General features: G+C 41.0%; 1 protein-coding gene across 7 annotated transcripts; it reads right to left on the reverse strand.

Moving 5' to 3' along the window:
* Positions 1–227: 227 nt before the first annotated feature.
* Positions 228–14,616, reverse strand: fgf13b (fibroblast growth factor 13b). Of its 7 annotated transcripts, none has more exons than XM_020047911.3 (7): positions 14,489–14,616; positions 13,858–14,044; positions 11,521–11,641; positions 5,032–5,142; positions 4,637–4,740; positions 2,695–2,893; positions 228–2,317 (listed from the first exon to the last, which is right to left on the reverse strand). In XM_020047911.3, exons 2-7 carry the CDS (start codon positions 13,867–13,869, stop codon positions 2,175–2,177), a joined length of 690 nt encoding a protein of 229 aa, XP_019903470.1. In that variant the 5' UTR covers positions 13,870–14,044; positions 14,489–14,616; the 3' UTR covers positions 228–2,174. The 7 variants fall into 7 exon arrangements, with proteins under 7 accessions (XP_019903470.1, XP_019903469.1, XP_034148965.1 ...); XM_020047910.2 differs by having other exon boundaries at positions 14,434–14,616; XM_034293074.1 differs by having other exon boundaries at positions 11,521–11,557; positions 14,434–14,614.
* Positions 14,617–16,182: the final 1,566 nt, after the last annotated feature.

The raw sequence follows: 16,182 nt of genomic DNA on the forward strand, positions 1-16,182 counted from the left end.
AGAGGAATTACCATCAATATTAATGGACTTTCCCTCTCCAGCAACACAACATGGGCTCATCAGCTCCCTCTGGATTAATTGATAATGATCTAGCAAGCCCATTCATAATACATGAAGGGATATGAAAGATGTACATTCTGGATATTTTGGCCTCTGAGTTTACACTGGTGAAGGTGGTTTAAACCTTTCATAGCTGGGCCAGAAAAGAAGGACAGGATAAGCGCAACTTGACAAAAAGAATCATTTTTATTCAGTGCATTTTCGTTAGCACAACAAATAACAAACTGGCAGAAGGTACCGGATTAAAAGTGGTATCTGTGCTATGGATCATTCACATGGAGCCTGGAGCAGACTGGAAGAACACGGTCCAGAACCGGTTGATGATTAGCACAGTGGGCCCACAACGTACAAGTGCATCATGCGGCGGCGTCCCGAAGGTCCGCTGACTCCCATGCAATAACATTGTCAATTCAGAGAAGAGATCAGACAAAATGATAGATCAGCATCTGTTTGTCCCCGAGGGAAGGACAGAACAACACTGGCTAATACATACAATCGTTTCATCTGGAAGAGCACTCGATTTCAACAGCAATCCCTGTTTGATGGTAAAATAAAATAAAACCAAGGATTATGTTATTATTCGTACACACACACAGACACACACCTTCACACACACGTGCACACACACACACACACACACACATCCAAACCAGCAAGCACTAACACATACATGCAAGCAAGCACTGAACACACATACACACATGAAAAAGACTGAACACATCTAAATACAAAGTGAAATGAAGTGGATGGTTAGTCATCTAGAATGTAAAAGGAGCCTACTAATGACACAACGTTGTAAAAGGGTTGATAGAAAGTAGCCTATACAAACAACAAGCTCTCACCAAGTCAGGGCTCTCTAACAAGGATACCAATGTAATAAATGAAGATGGAAACACAGTCTTTAAAGAGTATAGAGAAACAAAAAGGGGTCAATATTTCAGCCATAAGGCACAATGGGGTGTGGCACATGGCCAAAATACCACTGCTAGAGACTATTTTTATGTAAGACCCAACGCAGAGTGCTTGGATATAGTCATTAACCATGGTATATTGGCCTTATACCACAGACCCACAATGTGCCTTACTGCTTTTATAAAAAACAAACAGTAAAAAGAACATTTCTGTCAACCACGGATTTCAGCTAATCAGCATTTAGGTCTGGAACCACCCTGTTTCAGTGTCGCTATAAACCACACATTGGCTGTGTCCGATTACCCGTAGCTTCCTCATAACCTGCATGCGTTTCGAAGAAGATTTACTATGCTTATCATACCCCTTTTGATTCTCCATCTGGAACAAATTCACAGCAAGAAGAGAGAGAATCGCATGTGTTTGGCAACAGCTGATTATCAGATAAGTGAACTTGTGCTAAAAAAGAGAGGAAACATCGCAGAATAAGATGATTAATTCTCCGTATGTGGAGATATCTTGCTTACTGCATAAATGTTTACTAAATGGTATGTTCTAAATATTATGTAGAACGATTAGTCCACAGTGAGTCGTTTTAGTAGGTAGCCTAGTAGGCAAGACAGATTTCGGACACAGCATATTTGTGGTAGCAAACATAAAGTTGTATTCTTTTAATATTTATTTATTTGACTTGAATAAAACTAGAGAAACACGTTTGACTCTTTGGTACACAGTAACAAATAAATGCAATCGTATCGCTGGCAAGCAATTAATATGGTAGATTATCAGACAGAGGCAGAACACTTGCGGATATGTTCAAACAGAAAATAAAAAGCTTCTTTAGGGCGCATGGAAGCAACAGATCGTGTACCACATAAATACTGGCCAGAAACCTCCCCTGTCAAGACCTTCAGGGAGATATCCATGGGTAATATGCTACATATGCTAAAGAATAATCAATGAAACTATATAAACTCCAGACCACCAAAATGGCTTAGGCTTTTTGTATCGAAGTTCATAGCAAAGTTGATGGGCAGAAGCTCATGGAGTGATTTAACTGATGTCATAGTCTGTCACAGTGGTTTCAGCAAACACTAAGCTAAGCTAATTTCCTTGCTCCCCGTGTGCTCTGTTTGATACGGAGCAACTGTGTCTGCTTACTGTGAGACTGTCAGAGCCGCCCGTGCCTGAGCCTGGCCCAACGGCTATGTGGACTGCTCGTTCTGGCTCAGTGTTTTCCCTCCTCCATTCAGCAGGGCCGATGCACTGCGGCTCTTAGTGGGAGTTCCACTGCCGGAGCGGGAGAACTCTGTCAGATCATGGAGCGAAGGTTCTCTGTACATGGCAACTGGAAAACAAAGGAGCACAAAGTAGAATGAGATTCAGTAAGATAAAGTGAGACTTTAATATCTTTAATATGCAGAGGTAATGCCTTTGATATTCTTTTGTACTGTACAACACAACTACATAGTGATACCTAACTAAATCTAACAAGACTTTTATTCCATAAGTTCTCCCAAACAACTGGAAAAACCTCACAAGTGTTATTTAAATACAAACAATATAATTATTTTCTGTTCATCTTATGTAACATGAAAACAGCAAAAAACACTGATGTCAATACTATGAAAACCTTTGCTGTTTTATATACATATATATAGCTCAGTTTCCATGATCTTCAAAACAACTATAAGACACATTGCTTTCAGGACGAGTCCCACTCACCTTTCAGGGGCTTGGGGATGAAGTGGGCCGCGGGTTTGTTCTTCTTCACGTGGTTGCCCTTCATGATCACACCCTCTTTATTAAGGCCAAGGTACCAGGCCCGGCCGGACTGCTGCTGTCTGTAGAGCATGGAGGAGTACGTCACGTAGTAGTTCTCAAACACCGACTCCTTGAACTTACACTCTGGGGTGAAGTGCTCCTAAAGAGGGACACGGCGAGGAGAGAAAGAAAGGAGTGTGAATGTGTGCGTGTGAGGAAAATCTGCAAAGGAACACACTCAGGCAGAGGGAGAGAGAGAGAAAAAATACCACCGACCATCAGCCTTTTCATTCTCACCCAGGCTATCCATTAAACAACTAAAGGGAGTAAATGAGGACAACTCTCTGGAATGAAACACGCTCATAAATCCATTGCAGCACGTAAGCCTGAGCTAAAAGGCAGGTTGGACCAATTCAGTTCCTCTGCATGGGAACCTTCTACGTGCACGGTTTAAGAAATCTGGAGTCTCCTGTGTGGATCAGCGGTCTAAAGGCACTACATTCAGTTAAATCCCGTTCAGACTCAAGGTGTGTGACTGCCAGTCGTGACTATGAGGCTCCAATTGACAGACCTACAGGGGAGTTCTTGTTTCATTTTGCTCAAGCGACACCTTGTGACAGATCGCGCTCCTACAAGCCGACTTGAGGTCAACAATCTATACAGGGCTTTCATGTACTTACATACTCGCTATGCAAGCAGTGTGGCAAAACGTAGTCTGGCCCTGGATGTTTGACTCTCCTGAGCCCATTGGGAGTTGTAATGAGTGAAGTTGTTAACCCAAGCTACTCTCTTATGAGAATGGGCCAGAAAGTGCAGATTCTGAAGATTAGCCTTGGACCTGCAATATTTTTTAGCTAAACTGTCCACTAGGCAACATTAACATAACCACTGAGAATCAATGAACCCTGTTATAAACATATCCTTAACCTTAATCCTAACCGTAACCCATACTGTTTTCAATTTGGCAGAGTTTGACAAACAGCTACAATAACCCACCACACAACTTGATTAAAAAGTGAAGCCAATCAGTGGCCATTTTGGCAGAACTGAGTTCAGACAAGATGTGTTGTCTGAACTTGCTTTCCACACTTTGTAAACACGCCTATGATGAGAATCTCCAGTTATTGGAGCCACTGTGAGCCATCCATCACTCTTAAAGCTAGCTTAGATTGGGAAAGAGAGCTGATTACTTTCAAATGCCACAGTCTGAAAACAGTGACTAATTTGATTACCAGGCTGAGATCAATATTTTCATTGGTAAAGATCGACACACAAGATTTGGCAAGACAGATTCTGAGAAACCAACGTTAAGGGTGACAACACACAATCAACTGCATGCAAGCACGCACGCACACTCACAAACACACACACACACGTCCACTGGCTAAGCATTAGGCAATGTAACACAATCAGAATGAATGTAAATACTGTGTTCAATGTGTTTAAAATCCAGTATATGGTGTGTCTGTCTATCCAGATAGCAAAATAATTTAATTGGAGCTGAAACAACAACAACTTGAGATGGCTGACACAAGCATTTCCATGTGTTTCCATGGTAACTTCAAAGTCCCCCAGAATACAAACCGACCCTCTCATAAAGACACCCCCCAATACCAACGGGAAAATAATGTGTCAAAACCCTGAAACAGACCAGAGTGTTTACAACGCAACGTAAAAACCCAAGTTATTGCCTCCGCTATACAGGCACAAAGCACAGTCATTTATCAGGCCAACAAATGACCCTTAAATACAGTTACCACAGCAGTTAAGGTGACCTTCAACATAATCAATGAGGTCTGAAAAACTGGTAATTACTTTACTGTTATATACTACCTGACACATGGAAGCCCTAACTATGGAGTGTGAAGGAGACCCAGTGATGTGGAAGAGGAGGGAGACTCACAGAGGTGTACAGGAAGCCGTCATTATTCATGGCCAGGTACAGCTTGGTCTGAACCCCCTGGATGGCCACCACACGCAGCCCGACAGGAATGAGGTTGAACACCGCTGCGACGTGGAACACAGAAGAGAAAGGACGGGTGCTTTATAAAACAGGATGTAATCACGGAAAACAGCCATCCCATGTGGCTCGGGTTGTCTGAACACAGCCTACTCAACACCATGGTTGAGGGTTCGCTTCCCAAAGGGGACCAGTTTGTGAGGCAGCGAAAAGTCTGAAAACACATTCACCCCAAGTCACACTGGATTAGAGTGACTGCTAAGTGAATGCTACATGGTGATCCTCTGAAACCTGGAAGGACGGAAGGAAGAAACACGGGGGGGGACATCGAGGCCTACCATAGCTACTGTCCTCGTCCTTGGTTCCATCGATGGTTCCATCAGCCTGCATCTGAAGGCAGAAGCCTGTGCGGCTGAACAGTCTGGTCACTATCCCCTTGAGCTGAGGCTCTGAGGAGTCGGCCGGGCAGAGCATGAGAGAGCGTTGGCCGAGGGGGGAGAGGGGCAGAGGACAGATTGGACATGTTAAGTCAATAGTCCAACTCTGCTGGTTTTGCTGCTGCTTCACAGCCGGTAGGAGAAAACCCAGGTCGCCCTCAGGAATCCCACAAACATCACAATACAGAACACACCTGAAACCATGTATTTGGGTACCTTGTGTAGTACTGGCTGGCTGTGCAATAGGAAACGTATTTATGGAATTAATAGCAGGTGCTGTATAGATCCTATAGTCTAAACTGTATTTTGAATTACGTTTTTGTTTAGATGATAATGTCATTCTCAACCAAAGCATGGCAGAGTGAGGTGTTGTGCATGGATAATGACAGGGTATGTACTGCTTGTGTCTTAGGCGTTAGTGGGGTAATGGATGAATTAGAGCAGGAACTTGCAGGATCCCACAGTAGATGGAATAATAACCGATTAAATAAGGCATCAAATGTATTTTTTTAAGTTATTGCCTACCATCACAATTAAGGACTGAGGTTCCATTACTCCAATGTCTTTATATTAAAATTTTGGGGTGGAGGTGTTCGTAATGATGATGATGATGATGATGATGGTGATAATTTTTTGGTGTCGAGTCGAAAGATCACCCTGCAGAGCACACCTGGTCGCCGTATTCTCTTCCGTTTCTTAGAGCCAAAGAGCTTGACGCGTGAGAACAAGTTCAGCTTGCTCGGTTTCTCACAGGGTCCCCTGTCCCCCGCTTTGCAATTGTTCGGGCTGCTTGCGCAGCGGCAGGCATTCGCCTTTTCTCGCTCCCTCGCCTGCCGCTTCTGCCGAATGAGGGAGCTGGCGATCGCTGCGGCCATAGCCAGTTTGGCGGCTTGGTAATGACAAAACGTCCCAGAAGAAAATTCGATATTCCACACTTCACCAAACAATTAAAATTATCCAATGAAGCCGTAGCAGTATTGTTTTTAAGCAAACCAAATAATCCATGATAGCCTTCAAATGCGTAATTAAGTCATTATTGTAGGCCTATTAATTGCCACAGCTGGAAAAGAAGCTTCTGGATATTCCGATTAAGCAAACCGCGTGCGTTTTCAGATGTGAATCAACAAATAGTGCTTCCAATTCATACATTCGATTTGTTGATCACTGCAGCTTCTGCGTGCACACTGGCTCTGATGCATCCGCTCTCCAAGCGAAAAATGCAGTCCTGAAAATGTTTTTCATTCTGAAACAACTCAGGTCATAGCTGTAGATGCCATTTATACTGCAGCCAAAAGTAAACCTCTCCTCCGGGTTGGAGCCAATGCTACATATGGTTTACAGTAAAGAGCACCTGTTAGCACCACGTGGTATCCCAATCATATATGTTATTCTGTGACGAGGGAGCGAGAGAGCGAGATAGGGTAGAGGGAGGGGGGTTGCCTCATTTTGGTGCAGAGGTTCCCCTAGTCACATTATCTCCCCAACTCTGCCATATGAATTGCGGCATAGGCTACTACTGTAGGAGTGCGATAAAAATTCATCATCAGAAACTGCGCGATCTGTTTGTGGTTAACTGTAATAGGTTTACGATCCGCATCTGGAAGGCAAGGCGTTAACCGCAGAACTATTTAAGAATGAAAGCCGCATCATGTAGCCTAAATCCAGTGATAACTGAAGATTGCACTTGTCATACACTATTTTTTCATCACAAAAATAATCAAGAAAGGGACATGTTCCCAAATGAGTGATTCATTCTAAGACTAACTTGTTTGCGGCAGATCAAGCCATTGAGCTGACTGTCGCCTCTCAGACAGGGGTGTGGTCATGTGAGGTGAATCTGAAATAGACTTTCCAGAGGCTTAAATTGGTGATTTCCAAAACGCTGAAAACATAATCTTGAGAAATGTCGTCGGAATCAAGAAGTACTATTATGGCTCGGGTCTTCATCGTGGGGTAACACCTGTCTTAGATCAACTCGTTGCCAGTCTCGAGTCAGGTAACAACAGCTGTCATCAGATAGATGCATTGACGTTTTCTTAGGGCGTCAAATTTTGGCGCCATATACAGTATAGGTCCTTTTACGAAGATAAAAAGTTAACAGCCTCATTAACAGAGCCTCTTTGTTTCATTCTGATGGTTATACCCTAACAAATAACATCTGTGATTGAAATTGAATGGGATTAATTGTGAAATAAACAATTGGATAATATTAAATCGTATTATAGTTTTCTTCGCGATGATGAATGATTTTCTTGAAGTTACAGGCCAGCTATATAGCCCTGATTATTCAGGGTGTAAATCTAGGTTAAACATTACTGTTTTGATTAGCTGTTTACTCTCCTGTGATGTTCAGTTGCCCTGTCTCATAGGCTCTTTGCTAAATATATTGGACACACAGTCAACTGCGCCCTCTGCAGGTCATACAAAATCATTCATACTTCAAGTGACCTAATTTTTGCTTTCTCGATCAACAGTTAAATAACAACCTGACACTCAACACAACAGTTAAATGAAATGTCAATTCAGCACCTTGGACAGAGTCCTTTACTTATACCTGGACAAACTGATTGTCAATTATGTATTAAAAGAACAGTGAAACAAAATGTTACTACAACAACACAATGGACAGGGACCTTTACCTCCAACCACATAATGGTTATTGACCTTTACCTACAAAAACAAAATGTTCAGGCCTTAACCTACAACAACAACAACACAATGGTCATGGACCTTTATTTACAACAACAAAATGTTTAGGGACCTTCACCTCTAACAACACAATGGTCACAGGCCTTTATCAACAACACCTCAATGGTCAGGGACCTTTACCTCCAACAACACAATGGTCAGTGACATTTACTTACAACACAATGTTCAAGGACCTTTACCTACAACAACACAATGGTCAGGGACCTTTACCTACAACAACACAATGGTCAGGGACCTTTACCTACAACAACAAAATGGTCAGGGACCCTTACCTACAACAACAAAATGGTCAGGGACCATTACCTACAACAACACAATGTTCAAGGACCTTTACATACAACAAACAATGGTCAGGGACCTTTACCTACAACAACACAATGGTCAGGGACCTTTACCTACAACAACACAATGGTCAGGGACCTTTTCCTACAAAAACACAGTGTTCAAGGACCTTTACTTACAACAACACAATGGTCAGGGACCTTTACCTACAACAACACAATGGTCAGGGACCTTTACCTACAACAACACAATGGTCAGGGACCTTTACCTACAACAACACAATGGTCGGGGACCTTTACTTACAACAACACAATGGTCAGGGACCTTTACTTACAACAACACAATGTTCAAGGACCTTTACCTACAACAACACAATGTTCAAGGACCTTTACCTACAAAAACACAGTGTTCAAGGACCTTTACTTACAACAACACAATGTTCAAGGACCTTTACCTACAACAACACAATGATCAGGGACCTTTACCTACAACAACACAATGGTCAGGGACCTTTACCTACAACAACACAATGGTCGGGGACCTTTACTTACAACAACACAATTGTCAGGGACCTTTACCTACAACAACACAATGTTCAAGGACTTTTACCTACAACAACACAATGATCAGGGGCCTTTTACAAAAACACAATGTTCAAGGACCCTTACCAACAACAAAATGGTCAGTGACATTTAGCTGTATGATCAGCAAGGGGAAAAGCATACCTACCTTCAACCTATGAGGGGACAACTACATTACTTTAACCTAAACCTGCAGAAGTTTATAAGGCTGAGCCTAATATAGGACCGAGGTTAACTGTTAAGATCCTTTTTAGCTTGATCTCCTGAGGAAACACACCCTTTTCTGTTTTGGATTCATACACAAAACGTTTCTCTATTTTTTAAAATTAAAAATATATATATATATTTAAGAGAAAACCTACCAGATGTAGTTCTCCGGAGAGGAAATGTCATGCTTCTAGGAATCAAAGAGCAGCGCTTTGCTGGAGTTTTAGCACTTCCTCGATACGCACAGTGGAATGGAAGAAGGCTTTCCGAAGTTAAAACAGAGAATTCTCCAAGGCATTTCATCCATTAAACCCGTTCACGTGGTTGTGATGGCAGATCGTTTATAGAACATTAGTGGAAGGCTATTATGACTATAGAAATGCTCATTAATGATTTATACCAAGGCAACGGCATGGCTGATCCGGCAGAACCGTGCATTACTGGCCCAGTGTAGCCACACTCTGATGTGCGGGAAGAGAAATCCATTACAGAAATCACATGGCCTGTAATGGCTTAGAAGACCATCCAATGTTCAAGTAAATGTTTATTTTATTTGCCCCGACATTAAATATACCATGAATGGTCAATGCTGTAGACTCTAATATTGATACCTTAATGGGTGAATTGTTCTAAACATCAAATAGTTCTCCATTAAATTGACTCTAACTCCCACAACCATACTGAAACAGTAGAGGAATGAAAAGGTTATTTCATCATTCTTAGATTTGTCCATCAACTACTATAATCCAGAGGTCATGGGGAATAGTGAAGCAGGACAGTATTATTAAGCCTACAGCTCTGGACCATTAGGACAGTATTATTAAGCCTACAGCTCTGGACCATTAGGACAGTATTATTAAGCCTACAGCTCTGGACCATTAGGACAGTATTATTAAGCCTACAGCTCTGGACCATTAGGACAGTATTATTAAGCCTACAGCTCTGGACCATTAGGACAGTATTATTAAGCCTACAGCTCTGGACCATTAGGACAGTATTATTAAGCCTACAGCTCTGGACCATTAGGACAGTATTATTAAGCCTACAGCTCTGGACCATTAGGACAGTATTATTAAGCCTACAGCTCTGGACCATTAGGACAGTATTATTAAGCCTACAGCTCTGGACCATTAGGACAGTATTATTAAGCCTACAGCTCTGGACCATTAGGACAGTATTATTAAGCCTACAGCTCTGGACCATTAGGTCTTCCTTTGTGTTTACATCCCAGAATAATCTGTTCAAACATAAAGATGGTTGTCATCCGGGTGTATAGTTTTGCATTAGAGAAATTATCAACCTAAAAGGAGATTTTTAAGAATTATAGTGTCAGTCACTATAAGCACAGGGAGAAGGCTTTATAACAAAAAGGACCATCTGGTATAGTCATTTGATGACCCTGTCGGTCACTTAGGTAAAAACATATAGGCCTACAAACATCAAAATGTTCAGTGGAAAAAGCTTCAATGTAGACACCGTTGCCAGGCTCCAGAAAGCATTTCTCCTAATCTCTAAATCTCTAAAGGATGGTTTAACTTCTCAGGGCTGGGTCTTTCTTTTGCAGTCCTATCCAGCAGTTTTCAAATTGTTATGTCAGGTAGGCTAGGGACACCAGCATGCTGGCTGTTATGTCCAGTATTTGGAAAGGATGGTAACTTCTGTTCAGTTTCATACTCAGACCTCAACTCCCCACTAGGTGGAGCCAAATGACAGTGAAATAGGAATGAGTGTCACGACGCGATCTAGGATAAGTTTTGACTGTTTTATGAAGATTATACGGACAGAAGGAATATGATCCTAAAAGAGGACTCACTTTACGCTTTATGAATAAGCGCCCAGAGCTCTTAGCAGGCACATTAACAACAACTACTCCTTCGATGAAAGAAAGTTACTGCAGGTTTGCTGTAGGGGATTGAGTCACCATTCAGACATGTTGAAAGAGACAGAAGCGAGACACCGTTTCGCTGGGCTTGTCCAGAGCTCGAGGGTGCAGGGAGATGGAAGCACAATCAAATCCGTTGTGGATCCTGACAGTTTACTGTGTCTAGCTAGAGTTATAATCATCACCACCATCATCAATACAACACGCGTTATGGGTCCCACATAGCTCAGCAGGGCAGTACAGAATCCTACGCACTCACTAGTGTAGGTTGCTCTGCATGAGAATGTCCGTTAAATGACTTCACAGTAAATGTAAAATGATCATCAATGTAATAGGTCATTTTGTGCGCTGTTGTAGTTGAGCATTGTTGTATGCAACATTTACAATTATATAATATTGATAGCAATGAAAGACAAAGAAATACTGATACTGTATATAATACCTAACCACTTCTAACAGCCCATTAAACTATATGGCACCAGCACACTGTCCCATGCATCTACGAGTAATAAAACTGATTCATGTACTCTGCATAGGCTGCAGTAATGGACGGGGGTGTGGACATGCGGACTTGGGATAGAGGGGTTCTACTGCCATGAAAAGGCACAAATTAATCCTGATGAATGACATCCACATGCCATTAAAGGGACAACTGAATTCAAGCAAAACCCAAACCGCTGTATCGAAAAAGCCAAACCAGGTGCAAGCGTAACATTGTCATGGACAAACCTTCGGTTGAGATTTCTCTTCGCATTCTGATGGCTTGCTTCAATCGACAGCAGAAGATTTTGTAACACGTATTACGGCAGGGGGACTCATAAATCACCACATCCACAGACTGGCTAGAATCCTGCCGTAACATAACATAATCCAGGATAGTTAACGTGCCATTTCACATGGCCGTTAAAGTATATCCTTCCATAAATAAGCAGCAGTTAGATTGTGCGCTAACAACAAACACAGTAAGAAACCAATACATCACAGATGTCTACTACAGCATCCACTCTCACCAGAGACAGCAGTATATCCTGCAACATAATGGAAGAACACCCAATGTCCATTATCTATTGACGGAGAATATTTCTTATATGTAATGCAATGCACACATGGTGTATTTGCCCCGCAAAATATTGCCAGGCACCGGCAGTAGTCAGATGAGTGAGTGTGTTGCCAGGATCGTGTTGATGGGCTCCTGTCATGTAAAATTCTACCAGCAGGGCCTGTGGTGAAAAAGATTGGAAAGAGAGTTTTTCACATCAATGCTGGTGGGAATTGGGTGGACTGTTGTCTATAATGGGACGGAAAGGCCTCAAAAGTAACCTTCTTAAGACCTAGTCTTGTTTCATCTTTGGAATAATTGGTAAAAATTAATAACATGAAACCATCTCAATCAAATGAAAAGATAATAGGAGAGTAGTTAAACATGGCAAGTTATATTATACTTTAATATATTATACTTTAATGCTGATGATAAACTGTTATGGCAGTAGTGTCTATACATGACCAAGGGGAGGTGAGAGACAGCCCCTGCAGCCCCAGAGCCAACTGTGGTCATATGCAGAGACCTCCACCTACCAGCTAGCAATCTGGAATTATTCGGTCCAATACGAATGTTTAACGGAAAGATTGTCAGAGATCACCACCTGTACTTTCCTTTAAGTGAAACCCAATTAAAAGTTCCATCATCTTAACTTCTAAATCCTCATGTTTATCAAGCGTTCTGTTGCTTTATCTGCACTTTGACCTCTTTAATTCACATGATTTAATAAACTTTAATTAGTTTGTGTCTACACCAACGTAATCCGCTCCACGGTCTTAAAAAATTTGAATCCGTTGGGACATCTAAACTTCTACCAAAGAGAAAGAAAGAGAGATAAAGAGAAGGAAAAAGAGAGAAATGTATTGTGGTACCCCTACTGGATAAAGTGTTTTATTACCCTGACTTTACTCTGGCTACAGGTATAGGGAAAATTACAGTAACAGTGTTTCGCTACTAAAAAGGAAGTCATACAAAAAAATGACAACCAACACTATTCTATTCAGATTTTTAAATGTGAATTCAATAGGGGCAACAGTAGATTGTGGGTCTGTGTTACTGCTTCCTCCCAAAATCTGTTTTTGTTATGGCATTTTCTAATGTCCTTATATTGTAACATTTTAATAAAAGACACTCTAAATCAAAATAAATATTTAATAGTTTTGGATGCTGTGAACCATATATGGGCAGAGAATAATTTGACTCAAATTTATTTCCACCCATGTTGCCATAGGTTGTAGATGTTTTCATTATTTAATAAGGCATGGTCCGAGGGTGAGACTATAGATCAGTAAAGGGACCATGATTACTAAGTTAAAAAAGCAAGGTTGCCAGTTGCACATCTGATTTATGGTTCACAGCATCCAAAACTATTAACTATTTATTTTGATTTAGATGGTCTTCTATTGAAAGTTTTATGGTAATGTCATCTGATGGCATTATGATTTAATTGACCACATTTTTATATAATTTTGTCAATGTTATGAATTAACCACTTTTTTCTGAGCGTTTTAATGTGGTGTTTGGCCCTGATGGTCCCTGTTAAAAACCACTGAGAGCGAGCGGTCTACTCCCTCTTTTGTCTCCATGGCAATTCTGTTTTCCCAGCTTCCATTGCGACATTTCGCGCGGAGATTCTGTTAATTACATGTTACTCCTGAACGCGCACCTCCCAGTGAAGCATCAAAACCTCTCCATTACGCACTTTAGAGTCAGTTGCCGTACCAATTGCTTGCTTCGCGCCCTCACGTTTATTCTCAGCTCGCCAGGACTAAAATCCATATTCAATGCATATTTTGCTAATAAGCCTTTCATGATTGCATACGGAGTCGATTCCCACTGTGATTTGCACAATTTTCTTTTGGTTTAATCAACATCAACAGTCAAACCGATTCTAAATTTGATTGTATTGAGAAGGGGGACTGAATTAGTCGAGTTAAAACATAATTAATCAACATGGTCTAACATTCCAATTGACATAAAATCATTCCAAAACACAAGCAATATAATATGTAGGCTATGCTACTCACCTCTGGTTGCATGTTCCTTTTCCCCTTTTGCCACTTGTTTTACCGTTTTCACACTCATAGAGCCCTTCTGGGTAAGGAAATCCACAAATGAAACTTCTACCCAACAGATCACCAGCCGCACTGTTCTCCTTCAAATTTTAAGAAGAGTCCGTAAAGCGTTTCTGGAAAGAAATCCTCAACTGGGGCTCTGTGGAACACACAAAAAACACAAACGATAGGCTAGGCTACTGACCGTAGCAGGCAGCTCGTTCATCCTCAACAAAACAGGGAGGAAGTCTGCTGATGTATTTAGAGCGCAAAGCGGTTTTCAATATTTAGGTAAAACATAATTTAGTTTACTAATTTGTGAAATAATTGTTCAATAACATATTAGCCCTAAACAACATATTTAAAGTATTGTTTTAAGATATATATATATATATATAATATATCAATTAGGCATTTCACTCAGCCGTACGTTTTTGCAAGCAAAGCAAAATTACCAACCGATATAAAAAGGAAGACACACACATTGACAAACGATTATATTTACTGGATGACGGGTCATATAACCGCAATTAAATGGAGGTAGCTTACCAAGACCACGGAAAGGAAACTCCCTCCTACCACAACAATGTTACGCGCCACTCACCCGTACAGATCCGCGCTTGAGGGTGTTTTGAGCAGCGTTTTGAGGGAAACAGAATTACAAGGGCTTAATAACTTCTCTACGCAAGTGTCAAGATGGTTTAAAAGGTATACATTGAAACACACCGTCAGAAACGAATAACGCTACATTTAAATAACGATAATGAACTCTTGTATATTTAGGCTAGACAGTGGCCTATTCTATTCCAAATAAGAATTCAACATTGTATAACAGGCCAATGTTCACCTTCACTGACACCACCACTATTATCTTCAGAATCGTGAGTGGCCTGTATTTAGTTTGTTGTGATTATCACTGCTATTAATTAGTACATCATCATAACGAATTATCCACTCTTACTTAAAATATTTTCTTTCCATATTATCTTTCTTCCCTGTCGTAATTATTAGGCAAAGGCTTTCCGAGGTCCATTTCATTTTATTCAAATGAACTAATCAAGACTACAGCCGGACTGGCTCAAAGCCTAGCCACATTCGACAAGACCCAGCTATAGTGGATTGGCTAAGGTTTTTAATCTGTCATGAATACTGGCTCGCTGTTGACAGGCAGTTGCTCATATGGCAAAAGGCCAGCTGACATTCATTTATATTCACTGGGATTTTAGCTCATGTGAAATACAGTATTATGTTACTGCAAAATATCGGATATCCACATATCAACATTGTTGATATGAATACCCAGTTACCTAGGTACCTAGATTATAGTACCTTTTCAGTGGTATGAATGTGTTTGAAAGATAGATAAGAAAAGATAAAAAGTGAAAATCAAATGTTGCGCTAGTTGAAAAATACCTCTTAATTTAGATGAACTACAGTGCCTTTCTTAAGAATTGGGACTGTGAGGATTTTGTTCTTTTGACTATGAATATTCAAGAATGACTTTTAGTAAGTTACATGCTATACCAAATTATATTTAGTATTACTGTCAGGGGCGACTGGTCATTAGGGGAAGTTGTCAACCTGTTGTCAACAGAAAGAACTGCAACAAAGTTACTTCCTATAATTTATGATCTATGAATTTTCGCGTCTTCCTAAATTGCATATAATTTGAGTTAGGATTTCATGTTCATTGGTCCATGCCTTGCTGCTTCAGACTGCGTTCTGCCGATTCGAGTTTGCAGTAGTAGGCCATAGGCTAAGCGTAAATGTGAGGCTAGCCCCTCTCTCACAATGCAATGTACATTGTACGTGTGAAAATATTAATACGCATGCTTAAAATGTTAGTGTGATCAATGTAAATCACACAAATTTGATGCCAAGTGGGGCTGACAGCCGGTAGCCCACTACAGTGTCATTTTGTATTTCAGACCTGATTGGCTGTCTGTCTGTCTGGCGCCAACAGTAGTCGGCAAGAAGAGCGAGGAGGGTAGATTGTCTTAGCTAGCTTGTTAGAACATGAATAAAGTGGATTTCATACTGGAGCACCGGTTTGAAACCCTTAATTTGGAGGAGAAACTTGAAGTAAAGTGACTTGGTGCCCATCAGCCACGGGATATTGTTATCATTCAAACTGTTGGTAAAAGTAACTGCAGGTTTAACGTGGAGGGGTTTTTGAAGAAAAAGTGGCTAAAGGTTAACATACAAAAGAAGGCACTCTTCTGTTTTCCATGTCTGCTATTTGGTGGAGATGGTACTTGGTCAAGGACAGGTTACAAAGATTTGAAACATCTTTCTGAG

Source organism: Esox lucius, chromosome 7 (genome assembly GCF_011004845.1).
Source record: "Esox lucius isolate fEsoLuc1 chromosome 7, fEsoLuc1.pri, whole genome shotgun sequence".
Lineage (NCBI taxonomy): Eukaryota > Metazoa > Chordata > Actinopteri > Esociformes > Esocidae > Esox > Esox lucius.